The following is a 17,388-nucleotide window of genomic DNA, read 5'->3' as shown; positions in this document are numbered from 1 at the left end:
TGTGTGAGCGCAGTGCCTCTGCTAAGAAACGACACAGGATGTGACGTCAGGCCGCCATTACTGCCCATATTTGGGCACTAAATGCCGCCGCCAGTATCGGTGATTGCAACGACAATTTATGCCGCGCCGGCGTCACAGTGCGTTCTAAATGACAGGTACTGGCTATTAATCTTAATTCTATGAAGGATGTTTAAAAATTCGGGCTCTTTAAAAAATACTTTTGGTCTCCAAAAGGGGGGTGCGCGCGCCCCCTGCGCCACCGCCTGAATCCGCGCCAGGGATGCATGACACAGACCGACGGGAGGCTGCAGCCCCCAGTACAGTCTTTCATTGTGAATGTCAATGTAAAAGGTAAAGACACCTGCAGATTTGTTAGATCGACAAATAATGGGCACGGCCAATGAAAGACTTGTGAAATGCTCCACATAAAAATTGGCTGTTTTTAAAAATAAAATAAAAAATAGCCAACATTTACAAATGGGGGCCATATGGGTGGGCAATGGGCTGGAAAAACAACCGCAGACAAGACTATGTGGGTAATACAAGAGCCCATTTAAATTGCTTATATAAATTCAAAAGCTGTACCCGTATGGGTCCTAAGTCAAATTTTCTCATGACAGACAAAATCCACATAGGGCCAACATACACATGGCTGGGAACTGGCTGCAAAAACATAATGCCAAGATTCTCGGGTAACTGTTGGTGTGGCTGACATAAAGTAACAGACAGCAGACCGTCAACATGTGTGATTTGTGTTAAATCAGGGACTCTGATACTGCTTATTCAAAAAATAAAGTGTTCAGGATATCCCTATATTGTCCAAAACCCATGACTTCTTACAATGACACTGCCTTTTGTCTTTTTTTCAACTGATTTAGTTAAACATCTGAAATCTGTTTAAAAGCAAAGTGCAGCAAAACTCAGTCCTCCCTGTTGTTTTCATTGAAGGACCCGTATAGTCAGATTACACATGAGGATATATATTCCATCCGACTTCCCAACCAGCTCCTTGTATGACAATGTTTGTCAGTGGAAACAAGCAGGATATTAAATTTGCTGGTGAGGTTTGTCAAATAGAGTGTGGCTTTCTGTCACTGCAGCACTGAAAGGTAATCTGTTTCTCCATGCAGCTGTCACAATCAAAGGGATCCCACTCCCATGTCTGCCACGCACCACGGCCCACATGGAAGAGACGGCACAATGACGCGCCTGGATACACCCCGGCACGTTGAAGCGCACACGCCGACACCAGACGCGCACGCCAAAACCGCGACGCGCACAAACCCCGCGACTTACATTTACACTCAAATCTCGCTGCCACTTGATGTCGTGCGCTTTCTTTAAGAAGCTTGGCTCCCGCTGTGAGCGCGGCAGCGGAGGAACGGACACAAACACACGCTGGCGAACACACTCCTGCACCAACACGGAGGCTGCACAGCACAATCCCACATGAAAGCAAAGCGCCAGCTGGAGCTCCGACCGACAGCATTTAAAAGAGATAAAAAGAGGAAATTATTTTCACGTGGGGGAAGAAAATCTCAGTGTTTTCTTTCTTACAGATTTACATGATGACTTGTTTGGCTGAGACCACTTTTTATTTCTTTACAATGAGTTAAATAAAAATGTGGGTGTGTCATTGTAAATCTAATATATTTCATGCACCTCCAGTGCTGGAATTCCACTGAAAAGGATCATTCAACCCATGGATAGATTGTTTGTTGCTGCCTATGCACTGTAGCAGCTTTTTGCTGCAGCACCCTTCACTGTAACAGCCCCCCTATCCCCATCTCTCTCCGGGGAATCTGCCCAACCCTCCTTTCATGCTTTAGTCATCCTTCCTGGGCTGCAGCAACAACCCTCCTGGCTCAGTTTCCGAAACACTCACATTTAGAACTGTCCTCCTCCCCATTCTCCGCCCAACGTGTCTCACAGTAGCCCCCACTGGATCCACAAGGCTGATGTTTTCTAATTCAAACTCCAAAGCTGCTCAGACTCACAGCATCAGTCTGTCTGAGCTCAGTCGTTAACCGGACGCTTAGTTTTTCCACTACCTGCTGCAGGCTGGTTATCCATAACCTCCCTTCAGCCCGATCTGAAGTGTCTCTGAGTGTTACCCGTCATTTACTAACCCTTAATGATGCCCGACTCAAGCTCCCTACTGCACTTGGTACATGCGCTGTGGAAAAAAGCGCAACATATTTTGTAGCCAAGAAAAAGTTTGAATCAAATCAGAGAGAGAATTACAAAATCGGGTTAGGGTTCAGAGCTCAGAATAAAATAGGAAAGAGAATTATAGGACGATTGTGAAAATCAAAGGAGTGAGTGGGTGTGAAATGCACTGTTGTGCATCCAGAATAGCACGATTAACAGCTGCATGGTAGTCCTAAAGCAATGCCACAATGGTTTATGTTAGGTAGATCCAAAAAACATATGCAGCTCCCCGCAAAACGTTTTCATACACCAAAAAAGAAAATTGTTTCGTTTTTGTACATATGTATTTAGAGATGTTTCTACAATAGTGGAGGACATCGTTGGACTGGTGCAAATAAGTATTGTATTGATATGGGTGCTTTTTCATCAGCCAGGGGATGAGATTGTCTCTGTGGCAGCTGGTATTTGCAAATATTGCTCTGTGGAGCAGACAATAAGGTAAAAGTCTATGGCGTTTGTATGCAGGATGTGTGGGATCTGTAGAAATGTTAGCTGCCTGGGCTACATTTTTATTGTACAACTTAGACACTTTCATTTATAACATTTTTATCCCACACATATGTGGGGCCTGGGGTAGGGAGCACTTGAGGTATCGGGGAGGGGGGGGGGATTAAATTAGCCTCACCTGCAGTCTAAGTCTAAGTCAGAGAGGAGCTGCCACTTTCTGCAGGTGGTGCAGTCACCCCTCCTACTTGTGTTGGTCAGCTGAGGGCTCCTGCGGTCTGGGGGCTCTTTTGGATATCTGCCTTGGCACCCTGGGGGGCTTTTTTTTTCTTTTATGGAGAAACCTTGCATATACAATAACACTCTCACAAACACCCACAGATGATTGGATCCAGGTGCTTACAGAAACACTTCTATACAGATAAACCTTAAAGTTAGCTTTACCTGCCACTAAATACATTTTTTAGTGATGTTATCATATGAGTTGGTGCCTGTGATACTTTTTCTGTTTGTTCTGTTGTTATTTCTGTCTCTCTCTCTGCAGGTGTAGAAGCAGACTCCAAAGATGCTATATTGTCCTCTCTTTTTCCTCTACTCTATTTTTGTCACCTTTTTCTTCTTTTTTAACAGTCTCCCTCACCTATATCCCTTCCTTTTTGTCTGTTTTTCTTCATTTCTGTGCCCATTGAATTTCAAATGATCTCAAAATAATGTCCAATAAAGTTTTTTGCAAGTGTAACAAGTGGAGTAGTATAGCAAAAGCGGTAATGCTCCAAATGTGAAAGTAAATCAGTTGGGTTCTCTTTGGCACTAAGAAAACAATTCTGAGTGCTACACTGCCAGGCAGAACATGCTAAAAAATGTTAGCTGCCCTTTTCTTCACCCTAGACCTGTACAAGTCCAGGATGTAGGGAAGGCCACCCCCTTATGATCTTCTCTGCAGTGCTAATTGTTCGTTATATTTTGGATCTGTCCTGTTTTGTAGATGAGCCAAACTACACAGTGATGGTGGACAAACACAGGAAAGAGTGAATGATGGCAATGTAGAGGATAAGCAGCAGCTCTTGTGCTAGGTTACACCCGAGGTCCACCCACCTCAGGATACTTTGTATTTAACTTCTATTCTGACCAGCTGTCCTGCTCCTGCTGAAGAAAAGCACCCACTCTGCATGATTCCTCATTTTACAGTGGAGATGGTGTGTTGAAGGGGAATGTGTAGGGTTTTCCCGGTAGACCTTAAAGTTAAATTTTAGTTCTGTTAGACTAGAACACAGTTCCTCCGCATTTTGGCTGCATGTCCTCCACATGGCCTGTGGGTAACCGCAAACTGGACTTTTATTGGGGGGTTGTAATAAAAATTATCAAACCATGCGTCATTTCCATCCTCTTCACAATTATGCACTATTATGTGTTGGTCTTTCACAAAACATCCCAATGAAACACATTAAAGTTTGTTGCCGTAACATGACAAAATATTACTGTAAGGGTCTGGATGCATTTTGCAGTATGACAGACATAAGACATAAAGTACTTCCACAAGAACATTCATTGTTACGAGGTGTCTTGAATGTACCCCAAAGAAATTACAGACATTTGACTCATTAAATGTTTCAAGTTGTGAGTCGTTTCCCCACAGGAAATTTTTTGTAAGCCAGGCAGTCGTGTTCACATTTCTGATCAAACGGTAAAATGTGACTCTTACCTTGAGAATGTGCTGTCGTGATAGGCTTGTTAGATGTCAGTGACTTTGTTTCTTATTTGATTATTTTTATTTCGTCAGATGATGTGTTGCTTTTTTTTTAGATCTTTTAGCCTTCTTCGTCTTATCAGACAGCTTCTTTTGCTGTTATTTTCTCATTTCTGTATCCTACGGGTCTAGCTATAACTGGGCTTGTGTGTGGCTGGTGAAACTGAACCAACAAGGTTCTGCTGAAGCAATTCCTTCTGTCCAAAAGCTGTCAGTTAAATCATGATCAAACAATGATCTTGTTTACTTTTTCCACCCGGTAAGATTTGTTTGGGGTGATTTTTTCCTTGAAATGAAATCTTTTAGAATCTGTATTTTCTATTTTTGTGGGTATCTGATATTAAAATTTGTTTGATCTGAAACATTAAGATTTGACCCAAAAAAAAAGCAAGAGGGCCCAATTATTTTTTTCACTGCACTGTGATATTAAATGAACCAACTGTCTTAGTCAAAAACAGCATGTTCTAGATGTTCGTATCTTGACTGTGTTCTCCCAATTTAAAGGTTTTAAATTAATGTTAGTCATGCTATTTTATATCAGTCGTGATGAAAGGTGTGACAAGGAGACTATAAGAACACCAAGATCATCTAAATTCACAAAACTCGCCCTCTGCTGGCCCTCAAACACAATGCAGCTTCAAGTCCGGCAGCCTCCTTTAAAATGGGAAGCTAATTTAAATCCTCCCTATGTTCCTCAAACACAGGACTGTCATGAACTTACATCATACATTTACACTATAAACATTTATTTACCCTTTTGTGGAACAACAAATTACGTTTGTAATCCGTTTCCCTGCTGTTTTCATTGGAATCGTCGGCCTCACCGTCAGCACATCTGCATTGCCACCGTGGGCATGTTACCTTCCTGACATCAGCATTCTGCAGAATGCACTGCCGCTTAACAGGAGCTCCTCAAAGAGACCTCAGCATGGCTGTCTTCATATTGCTGAAATGGAGATCAGTTAAAGCAATTAATTGATTAACAAAATTGCTGCATACTTATTTTCCAGCCAATCCTTCAGCAGACTAATCAATATTCCAATCGATGCTTCATCCAGAAAGGCGGATGCTCTGTGGTGACCCTGCAGATTTAATGTCATTACACATGATATGGATGAAATGTAACTCCTCAGATGATGGTCCGAGTTTACTTGACCCATAAACAAAAGAAAACCCAGTGAAAACATATTGTAGCAGCGTGCCTTCGGCTGTCAGTCAACAGCAATATAAGCAAATTATGTTGAGATTGAGACGCCTATATCCTTCGCCTCCCTCCTTCAGCCTCAATTCGCAGTAAGTGAAGGGAACAGAGTGCTATTTAATCAAAGAAAGTGTCACATTAATTCAGACAAATCCAAGCAATCTAGTTTTCTAATAAAGCTGTCATATTTGCATCCGGTGACTTACACTCACCCACGTTTTTAGATTAATTCCAGTCGCAACCTTTTGATTTATGAATGAATAATTCTGAGGGGATGTCTGTGCGTGTGTGTGCATGTGTGTGTGTGCGTGCATGCGTGCATGCTCGCACGTGCCTGTGTGTGTGGGTGTGTGTAAGAATAAGCATCTACAAAGCCTCAATATTTATTTCTGAAAATCACATTTTGTTGCTGGGAAGAACTACCCGATTTGTAACCATAAACAGAAGATCTTTGTTTTCCTGTTTCAGACCAGCTGCTAATTTCCGTTTATCTCATTTCCATTCCTGCCAATGGGCCATGCATTAGTATTTCTTCCCACTTGACATTGTCTTTCCATATTCATCCTTTCAGTGTAAAACCCAAAGGTCATTGTCTGCTCTCTCCAGTGTGCATACGAGAGAGAGAGAGAGAGAGAGAGAGAGAGAGAGAGAGAGAGAGAGAGCTTTCTTTTCTACAGATGTTGTTTTTCTCTTCCTTTTTTCTGTAAAAGCTGTACAGAAAAAAAAAATTCAAGGTTAACCATTTTGTTGTCTTCTGTATTTTTTCACTGTTACACAAAAATGATGTTTTTTTTCTTGTTGTTTTCCAACTTCCAAGGGCAAACAAAACAAGAAAATGTTCCAGCATCTAATCTGGTATGGCAGCCATTGTGTATTAATCACATAATCCATCGTGACTGTTACAAGTATATGATTTATAAATGCAGCTCCAACATCCTCGAAGGATGTCTTTTTTTTTTTTTTTACTTTTTGGGAAAACTATTATTTAAATGATCTTAAGGACATGCAAAAATAGCTAAAACACAGATCAATCTGAAGCATGCAACACAAAACAGGCTGGAAATGGATCGTATGGAGATTAAAAACAGCCAAAAAGAGACAAATAAAGTGGAAGAAGTAAACACAAAATAGTCAAATCAAGACAATGTAAAATTTTGAAAAAACACAATCAAGGTGTTGAGAAATAGTGGAGATTCTACTCTGAATAGAGCCCTGAGTGAGCTGCTTCTTCTGTTCCAATCTAACAATCTGTGGTTGCAATGAAAAAACAAATATTAAGATTTAAATGGATTCAAATTTTTAAATTATTATTTAAATCTCAAATTCTGTTTTAAACACACTATGTGCAGTGTAGCAATATCTAGTTGGGATTTGACCAGATTACATATTATATTTTGGGGCAAGAGGCACTCGAATGCAGGTTCATTTCCTCAAAAAAATGTGAAATAGCCCTTTAAAGAATCACCAATTCAGATGGGATCTGAATTGGTGATTACCAAATGTTAGGGTTTGAACAAAGACACTCACTTCAGATTTTTCCTCATCTCAAAATATCAGACAAATGCTAACATTGCTGCAGGAAAGGCCTCAAATCGCCCATCCATCCTTCTCTTGCTCTATGATAATAAAAAAAGTTAAAATGTACAACTCACTTGAATGAAAATTAGATTATGCTCCTAACTGGGAGACTGAGGTGTCAGTTTGGAACAGCTTTATGCTTTATCTCAGATTTTCTGAAGCACTGAAATGTTGGCATAATCTCAAAGTGGCCAGAAGCCAATTAGGCCCATGATCCTCTCTGTTACTAAAAGTTCCCTTAATTTAATAAATCAAAAAGACCAACCGCTGATACCTGAATACCGCTTTCGGGGCGAAGTCGGCCACTGCTTCCACAAAAGGACTGGACTGTTGTTTTAATCCCTCTTCTGATGTCCTATTTTTTTTTTTGTGTGTTTTCTTCAAAAAGCCCCATGAAACTGAAGACACCGGTGGAAGATCTGAATCTAAGAAATAACAGCCGATGTTAAGCTGGTGTAGTGGGAGTCTCTGAATGTCACTGCAGTGTTGTGCTACAGTCAGCTACACACAAAACTTAGCTTTATTCTTCCATCAAAGGCTCCTTGAGGGAATCTGAGCAGAGCCGCGAGGAGCCGTCTCCGCCCCACCTCCTGCAGAATATCTGACACAGGAGAGGCTGTCGGCTGTCAGGCCTTGCGAGAAGATCTCGCTTTCAAACAAATGTGCCGAGCGACTTCCAAGTCAATGGGAAGAAAAAAAGGAAGATCATCTGCTGATGCTTTTGCTCTTGGACGAACTCTTTGTTGCTTTTTATTTTCTTGCTCTGTGCAAGAACACAAAGAAAAAAACAAAGATTGTATGGGTAAGAACCAGATTTAAAGCCATGCTCAGGCTGAAATCAAGCAAGTAATAAATACGTTTACACGGTCTGAACACACCGCCAACGACCCATGCACATATTTTCAGGAAATTAGACACAGTGAGTTGCTACTGTAATCATTTTAATCCTTATTATTGGAGCTTTTTGAAACTTGGTGCAAAAAAATAAATAAATATGTAGATGACTTTGAGAGGCTGACACTAGCGAAACAGCAGGTAGTGCTGCACAGTGCTGCTCCCTGCTGGCTTTGCCATGTGAGCACGCTGTACCCTGTCACTCAGACAGCATGCTACATGTTGTATGGGAAGCAGATTTTTAGGATCAAGGTCAGAGGCAACGGGACAAATCTCAATGGAAACTGAGCTTTCACAGCTCTTGCAGCATTTTGCGTGTACAGCTGAGCACATTATGAACTTTTGAAGGACCAGAGAATGTCTTATGCTGAGATCAAGTCAAGTTGAATTTACATCTTTATATGTAAAGTATATGTACAATACCTTTCTAATGTACTGTAAACATACATATGGTTGTGTCTTTAAATACATTTTAGCGTAACAGTTACTCCAATGCTTCTACTTTCTGTTCAGCTCTGTACACGTCACATTTCAAGCTAAGGCACACTGCAACGTTTCTAAACCAGCTCTGAAGGCCAGAGTTATTTTAACCTGGTCCTGATAAACAGCTCTTCAAGTTTCTTTCAACTTAGACTGCCTTTTTCTCTTTGTTGCTTGACTAAACCATTTTCAGAGGATTGATTATGTGTTGGCTCGTTTTGCAAAGTGCATAAAGCTGAACTCTGACCTATAATTTATCGAGGCAGAAAATGTGGTAAGTCAAAGATAGTCAACCTCCTGAAAAAAAAAATACCAAAGCTGACAGCTTTACAAACAGAACATAATATTTCAGCTCCAACTGTTACCCAACAGCATGACATGCAGAAAATGATTAAGAAATGTGTCATAGACTATGGACCAATTCCTTTCTCCGCTTTTTAAAAAACAATTCTAATACTGTTCACCTGCTCGGAAATGCTAAATAAAATAGCAATAAAACTCTGAAATACCTTCCTAAAACCCAGAAAGCTACTGATCAGGGTTGCTTTTAATGAACAGTAAAAGTCTCAGCATTTAGAAAGAATGTCTTGTGAAATTAGCTCTGGAACCTTTGCGTTATGATATTGTAGATATATTCTATCAGTATTTCTTAACTTAGTCGCAGCAATTTTTTTATTTGCTGATTTAATTGCTTCTTAAAAGCAGAAAGTTTTTTAGTCAAGCTTGAATCTGATCGCCAACTTTTGCATGATCCAAGAGAGAAAAGAGTTGGTAGGTACAAAAACACAATCCCCCACCATGCATTGCCCAAAAGCAAGCCTGTTCTCTTCTTTTCTTTGTACTTTTAATTAAAGTAATATTGCATAATCTAATGATTGATCTCGTTATTACTCGAGCACCAGTTGCTGTTGTTGTGGATTTTGTTATACATGTAAGTATATCAAGATGAAGTGGAGATGCCGGTATGACACATTCTAAAAAGTATGGAGGAAAGCACGTACAGTAGTTGATTCTGTGACGATTTTACAGTCAGGCGAAATGCTTATTGCCTGAGGTGTCTCTCTTAAAGGTTGCCCACCTCTCATGAGTCATGTCCAAAACCCTGCATCCCAGACCTATTTAACCCGTGGTTATAAAATAATAAACAATTATTTCTTCTGCTCTCTTTATTCAGATTTAGTTTCTTCTTTTATGTAAAAAAAATAAAATAAACAACGGAGGCAGTTTATTTTTTATCGTGGGTACCACTACCACGTTTTTTTCCTTGAGTGTGTGTGCTGATAGGCGGATCCACAGAAGCCCCCCCCCCCCCCCCCCCCCCCCCCCCCCCCTCCTTCTATTGAAGCCTTTACGTGATGACGTGTATTGCAATCATAGCAGCCGTGAAGTCACTTTGACTTTGCGTTAACGGGAAACGGTAAGTAATAAAACAAGATCGAATCTGCCTTTTTTGCCCAGGAAATGATTTACAGCTGATTTCATTAATAAACGCGACACTTAACGTTTATTTATAGTAGCACTACAGGGGCTATTTCTAAGACAGTCTTCTGTATCTTTCCCGAGTAGGCTATCAAAAGTTTTTTTTTTTTTTCTCGCACAGATATGTTGCGTGTGTTTGCTATAGATGAAAGACAACAGGAATGAGGCGCCGTTGTCATATGAATAGACGTCTGTTTGCTCTCCAGGAGAAGCCATGTCTGTTTTGCTGAGGAAAGTGAGGCGCACCAACCCTGCAGCTGCCTCTGTGCTGGAACGTAAGTAGAGGGACTGTCCTTAGAGGAGGTGTCTGACCCATAATGCCAGACTGGACAAACTGCAGATCCAGTTGCACACACTTGGTCCCACATTCACAAGCGCAGATAAATCTGTCCTCGCTTTCAAACACTTTGTCCTTATCAAGTCTCTGAGAAATGATGTTCTTCATTTCCGCTCTGGCAGCCACAGTACATTGATACACTATTACTTTCGTCATTTTCCCCCACTTTACAACCTCTAATTCCAATGTATTTTGCTGTGGTTTTCATAAAAGATCAGCAAAATACTGCACCGTCTTTAGAAATAAAAATCTGGAAAGTGTGGCATGCTTTTATGCTCAAGTTGTCCGAGTTAATACTTTTACTACCACTTTTTGATGCTCTTACATCTGCATGTCTTTTAGGGCGTGTCACTATCAGCTGAAAATGTTGCCCATCAGGCTTGTGCTACATAAAAGTAGCACAAGCTCAAGTGAGACTGGATGAAGAGTGTCGGTGAACGACTGTTTTTCAAGTTTTGACAAAGATTCTCAACTTCATTTAAGTTAGGTCTGGATTTTAACTGGACCGTTCTAACACAGGTATATACTTCAATATAAAAATGGCTCCATTTTAGCTGGATCAACTCTGACCAGCTTTCTTGACCCTCGTGAAGAAAAGCATCCCAACATCATGATGCTGCCACTACCATGTTACACCATGGGGGATGCTTTGCTCAGAGTGATGTGCAGTGTTTGTTTTTCACTATCTATACCATTTTGGAAGTAGGGTAAATGGTCTACATCAATTGTGCCAAACCTAAAATGTCTTACAGCTTTCTTTCAACAAGGGCTTCCCCTTTCCATGAAGGCAAGACGTGTAGACTGCACAGCTAAAAGTTGTTGTGTCTACTGATTCTCCCACCTGGGCCTTGGATCTCTGCAGCTCCTCCAGGGTTGATTTTGTTCTAAAAACTGATCATTAAACATCCCTTGGCCTTCTTGATGCTGTTTGCTCATAAATGTTCTCCAGCAAATCTCAGATTATTTACAAACATGTGCACTCTGTTCAGTCAATGGGTTGCTCTAGATTTTAATTTAGGGGTATCACATTAAAGACGGCTAAAAACAAATGCAGCCCACAATATTCAGAAATGTTATTGTAAAAAACAATACTGCTCTTCACTGTGTTGGTCTAACACATAACACCCCATTAGAATTTCAAATGGGTGAGATGACTTTTTCAAAGCGATGTTTTCACCCTAATAATGTCCCCTCAGGAGCAGATTTCCGCACAGATTCAGAGATCCAGTCTCTGACTCGAGAAGACCTGCACGAGCTGTTTCCTGGACCCGAGAAGCTGAAGCTGAGGAGGACCGTTTTCAGAATCATAAAGAAGCGTGTGAGTTTATTCTGCACTTTGTATTCTGACTCTTTGTAACACATATGGACCCTTTCCAAAAAAAATTTAATATCATGGAAAAGTTGTTTCATTTCCATGGTCCATGGTTCCAAAAGTCAAACTTTCATAGATTATAGATTCAGGGATCACAACTGAAACGATTTAAAAATTTTATTTGTTTATATTTACATGCTTCGGGTTTCCAGCTCATAAGGCCCTCAAAAACAATAATCCAAAAGAATTTTCACACTGGATCTCAAGCTGCTTGGATTCTGTTCCTCACCCGTCTTCCTCCAAATCCTTGGACCTTGATTGGAGCCCACGGTCATCTCTTTTGCTGGTGCATCTTCTCCTGCCACAGTTTTGCCCTTCCATTAAACTTTCCGTTGATATGCTTGGACACAGCACTCTGTGAACAGAGTGGCCAGTTGTCCTGTCTGCAGTCTTCCCCATATTGGACCGAACTCAGACAATTTAATGACACCTGGGGAAACCTGTGCAGGTGCTTTGAGTTTAGCAGATGATTAGCGTGTGACATTCAGTTTAAAACATTCGTGCCCTGCAAAATTTGGGCTGATTTCTTCAAACTATTATTATTTAGTAGATTCCAGTTTGTGTGGGCTTTGTGAGCGGGAAGCCCATATTATGTAAAAAATAAACAAATAAAAGCTTGAAGTTGTTTCTATTGTGGGTCCTGAATCTATAATCTATGAAAGTTTGATTTTTTGAAAGGAATTATGGAAACTAAACAACTTTTCCATGATATTCACATTTTTTGGAAAGGGTCTGTATAACTGTACAATCTGCTTCAACTCTAATCAGAATTAGTACTTTTTTAATCATTATTCACACAGAAACCTATAAATGTGCTCCTGAAAGAACTCCAAGGTTTCATCCCACATTATTTGCTCAGGGGTATGACATTTTTTAAGTTAATACTACTAGAATTACAGCATTTATTGTTCTTACACACAACGTAATACAATTTTTCAGATTCTTTATCTTGCAGTGGGGTCTTGGTGGACTACCTGCATACCCTGAAGGACATGAAGGCTCAGCTGAACAATGTGCAGAGTTTCATTGAAGCACACATTGATTTACTGGAGGACATCAGTAAAGCGCCGCCACACCAGGAACACGACCAAAGTGGTAATGAAACGCTATTGTAATGTATGGTTTGGGTAAAGGGCTCTGATGGCTCCAAGAAAAACACGCATCTAAATGCATCTGCGGACAGGATGTTCTGGCGGCAACAAAATATCAACAGCTTTTTTTTTTTTTTTTGCAATGTTTTACAAGAAAGGTACATAACATTTGTTTTCTATTAAAGTATTTGATTAACTTCACATTTAAAGAGCACTTGTCATTCAGTGCTTTAAAGGCAACCTTCTTTTAGATGACAAAAAGTTTTGGTAACCGAGTCTTTCTCTCTCTTATTACAGCATATTTAAGACAGCTTTGCGAGAATACTTATCCTTTTGGTGCAGAGTAGGGACTGTATAAATGAAACAAATAAATGAAGAGATACATTGTTATGAAAGGTTTTGTTTTTTTCTCATCAGCAAATGTTAACTTTTGATAAACTGCCTAGCATGTTTATTTCACTACATGCAACCACCTACATTTACATGGCTAAGTTAATGTACTCCATGATGTACATTATATGGTGAAAAGGTTTGGAGACACCTGAATAGTGAGAAGTTGGTATCTAATGTCATATTAAGTTTCGAGTTAAAATACAATAAGGTCTATGATTAATTTTGAATGTTTTGTTACTGAGAAGTGCTATATAAGTAAACTTACCTTACCCTATGAGTCAAAATCATATAGTCAAAATGTGTATAGAAACAGACAAAACAGATTAAGTAACACTTGAAAACTATAATACAATTTTTCTTTTATACCTGACAGATGTTTTATCTGAGCCTGGCACAACAGTTCCCAGTCCTCCTCTGGAGCCTGACATTAAACCAGCCAATGGACATTCATTTGCAGCTCAAGGTAAATCTGACCAGCCACATTTGCTTTTAATTTCCTCTCCCACATTTGTGTCATAAATACACTTCTGATACTTTTGCCTATTGGGAATGTGTTTCCGTGGCACACAATGATGTGAAGCTTTAAGCTAATCATGATCCATCATTGACTTCCATACAAATGATGCTGCAGCATTAGCATTTTATTATTCAGGTAAGGCACACAGATTTGCTGGAAATGCCACACAAAAAATTGCAATTTGCACAGGTACTATGTAAATTGTGTAGAAATTGTGTTCTAAAAAGTTTAGTTAATCTCATGCTACTCCATGCAATCACTCTGTCTGCTCTGATGAAGATTCCATAACTCAGGTGACTTTAGCCTTTTCTGATGAATTTAGCTAATAATTACTAGATCACTTTTGGTTAATCATAGAATATGCACAGAGTAGTGAACTTTCAACTTAAGATTGTCAGTTGATCATTACATATGTACAGTTTTTAAAAAAATAACTTATCCCTCAGTCACACTTACAGACATAATGGCATAAGAAAATAGACATCCCACATTGCCTTCCTTTATGTTTAATACTGTTGCATGCAGTGTTATTTTGACAGCAATTTTTACTTAATATCAGTCTTTTGACTGTACTGTGATTTTTGTTCTGATTAAATCTATGGTTAATGTTGTCAACTAAAACATGCAGTCAGATAAGGAGGCCTTTTCACAGGACCTAATTGCAAAAATAGCATTCCTGTTTAGGGAAGATTGTCTTTCTACACATATCTGAAATATTTATCCTAGGTCTGAACTCTGAACAAATTCTTAAACTTTTGTTTTGCCTGACACAGTTTGACTTTCGCTTTCTGAAATGACATTATTTGGATTGGCTATTTCAGCAACAAAAAAAGTTGCAAAATCAAAAAATAAATAGGATGTGCAATTAGGGATGGGTACCAAATTCGGCACTTTTAGGCACCGACCGAATCCTGTCGGTACTACCAAGTACCGGTTCATGTAAAGTCAAACGGTATCATGTTTTGATACCTAAACTCATCACTGTGACAGTGATGGAAGAGTGGACGGTTTTCCGTGCTGAACATGAACACAGCATTGTATGCACAAGAGCGTAATGATGTCAGTAGCTGCTGGCCCTGTGAAGAAAGCATGGCTGATAAAAAGTGCTGTCTCACAGACAGACAGACAGACAGACAGACAGACAGACAGACAGCTGCTGCCTTGTTGTAAAACTTTCCTGTAGTCAGAGCAAAGAGTGGAGAGATGAGAGCCTTTGTTCCCTCATTGCAAATGTATACCACCCTGATTTACAAAGCGGGATAAAATATAATGTTTTTAATATAGTTTTTTTTTTCTCTGAAATTGTTGCACTTAAGCAATTCCCTAAGTTCTATTCACACACAGCTTCAGTCCTGTATTCACCTCGTTCGCTCTGTGTCGCTAATAACTGTTGTTTTGGTAAAAAATTGTTTTATGTTGTGTGGATTTAGGAAATGTATTAAAATTCATAAATGTTTAAGGTTCATTTCTAGATCAACACAAGTTTTTATATTGAGAAATAAATGTGTTAAATTGAAGAGTTGTGATTTTATTTAGAAACTGACATTTATCACTACATAAAAACACACAAACGTATCAAAAATAGGTGCCTTTAAGTGCCGGTATCAATTCCCAGGTACCGGGTATCTGTACCGTATTGTGAAATATATCCAAAAATTATTCCAACTCCCACTTTTAAGTTTTGATGTGCTGGATGTAATTTTGCACCAATATAATTTTCATCATAATTTTATTCAATATGAATTGAACTCCTGTAAATGGTTAAGTCTGTTTTCTCTCTCTCTCTCTCTCTCTCTCTCTCTCTCTCTCTCTCTCTCTCTCTCTCTCTCTCTCTCTCTCTCTCTCTCTCTCCACAGTGATGTACCAGATGATTGTCGGTGGTAAAACCTGTGATGCTCATCTTCAGCTGATGGCCAAGGTCCAGACTCAAGTGCAGCACCAGGTTCAGCTCATTTCATGTAGTCAGGATGGCCAGGTCTTCATAGTCTTCTGCCCAATCACTTCACGTGCCGGGCCAGATGTTGATGGAGCCATGGCTAATGTAACAGGTACACAGAATATCAACTTTGACTACTTATAATGATACAACTTGCAATTAAGCTTGGACTTTCGTTTTTGAGGGCAGATGATTCAATATTTCTTTAGGAGCAGCCAGATTAGTACTAGTCAGTATCGTAAAATGATCTAAGTAAACCGTATTTGTTTACGTGGCTTAAATTTAATCGGAAAGTTTAACATTTAGTGCCTTTTACTTGTAAAAAAACATATGTGTGTGTGTGTGTGTCTTTGATTTTCCATCTATAGCTAGAATATTACATTAGTCCGTTAAAAAAAAGTTTAATACAGAAATGGGGCTTGAAGAAAAGTATATTAAGTACCATATTCTAATTTATTAAATATGACTGTCCATTGTTGTAGGGGGTGTGGAACTTATTATTCCACTAGATGTCACTAATCCTCCCCCACTGGACCTTTAAATGTTTCCCTTATACCAACTATTTCACTCTTCTCTTTAAGGGTTGGAGTTTTATAGCTTTTAAATGTTGTGTTGATTAAGGATATATTTTATACATCTATGCTACAATTTATAGTTGAATCCTTTCTGATCGATGTATTTAATAAAAATTTTATAGGCTACTGAAGAGAAAACAAAATACATTTTAAAAGGTTTTATGTGCAATGCTATCGCAGGTCCTTCCAGTAGCTGTTAGACTTTATAATTCTCACTACTCCTAACAAACTCAAACTCAGTAAGTTGTTTACCATCCTGCTATTATTTGAACAGTGTTTAAATACTCTTGTAAGCAGTATTTTGTTATTTTCATGCACAAATATTCAGGTACATTCTGTATTTTAATCATCATCTTGACTCGAAACCTAGGAAATCAAGAAAATAATCCTGCTCAGTTGCTCATTTATTAGAATTTTGGTATACTATTTCTAATAACTGTGTAGTAAAGGCAAATTTAAAACATAAAATACACTGTACAATCTTATTTCTTTTCTTTTTACACTTTGTGTGAAAATACACATCGCCTTTCATTTTGCTGCTGGAATGCCTAAATTTCCCCCAAGGGACAGTAAGGGATATATTTCTGTTCTGTTCTATGTGAAACTAAACTTTTGTTTTCCACAGGACGTGAACCTGTTATTCTGGTGCTGATGCACCACACACTTGACTCCAAGCACACAGCAACAAGGAGGACCTGGTCGGATTTCTCAAATATCGTGCTTCATGTTAATGTTTTCTTCCACGAGACAGCGCAGGGATTGCTCAGGTGTCAAGAAAACAATGCTGCTGTGATTCAGATACAGAACAAATTACTGGAATACTGTACTCCAGGAAGCAAATGGGCGGTGACTGGTGAATATAAGAGCCCTGGCATTGACAGCTGCTCCCATTTGGACAGCGGGGGCAGTGAGTTTGGTTTTAGGTTGTTTGGCAGTGGCAGCAGCAGTAGCAGCAGCAGCAGTAGTGACGGTGATACTAAAAGTATTTGGGGGCCTCCAGAATAGAAGTTTATTTAAACTCAGTGATGTCTTTTTTTATGTATTTTAGTAAATTTAAATCAGCATTGCATTTGTTGTTTTGAGATGTTGTAACTATTTAACATCTTAGGAGCAGTATGTTTATATATATATAT

The 17,388-nt window shown here is 39.4% G+C and overlaps 1 protein-coding gene across 1 annotated transcript; it reads left to right on the top strand.

The window, feature by feature from the left end:
• The first annotated feature begins 9,896 nt into the window (after positions 1–9,896).
• Positions 9,897–17,378, top strand: LOC105919206. The gene is made up of 8 exons (XM_021311670.2): positions 9,897–9,972; positions 10,241–10,309; positions 11,568–11,689; positions 12,544–12,604; positions 12,683–12,838; positions 13,601–13,690; positions 15,601–15,792; positions 16,881–17,378. The coding sequence occupies exons 2-8, from the start codon at positions 10,249–10,251 to the stop codon at positions 17,258–17,260; spliced, it is 1,062 nt and encodes a 353-aa protein (XP_021167345.2). The 5' UTR covers positions 9,897–9,972; positions 10,241–10,248; the 3' UTR covers positions 17,261–17,378.
• The last annotated feature ends 10 nt before the right edge of the window (positions 17,379–17,388 follow it).

This window comes from Fundulus heteroclitus, chromosome 15 (assembly GCF_011125445.2).
Source record: "Fundulus heteroclitus isolate FHET01 chromosome 15, MU-UCD_Fhet_4.1, whole genome shotgun sequence".
Taxonomy (NCBI): Eukaryota; Metazoa; Chordata; class Actinopteri; order Cyprinodontiformes; family Fundulidae; genus Fundulus; species Fundulus heteroclitus.
Note: the sequence above shows the minus strand (reverse complement) of the source record. Positions and strands in the feature narration are given on the sequence as shown.

What these genes read in the sequence shown, in the direction of transcription:
- LOC105919206 (XM_021311670.2), top strand. Translation starts at nt 10,249, where the DNA reads ATGTCTGTTTTGCTGAGGAAAGTGAGGCGCACCAACCCTGCAGCTGCC. An exon ending in CCCACATTATTTGCTCAGGG is followed by an intron (nt 12,605 to 12,682) that starts GTATGACATTTT and finishes ACAATTTTTCAG; the next exon opens with ATTCTTTATCTTGCAGTGGG. An exon ending in AGCCATGGCTAATGTAACAG is followed by an intron (nt 15,793 to 16,880) that starts GTACACAGAATA and finishes TGTTTTCCACAG; the next exon opens with GACGTGAACCTGTTATTCTG.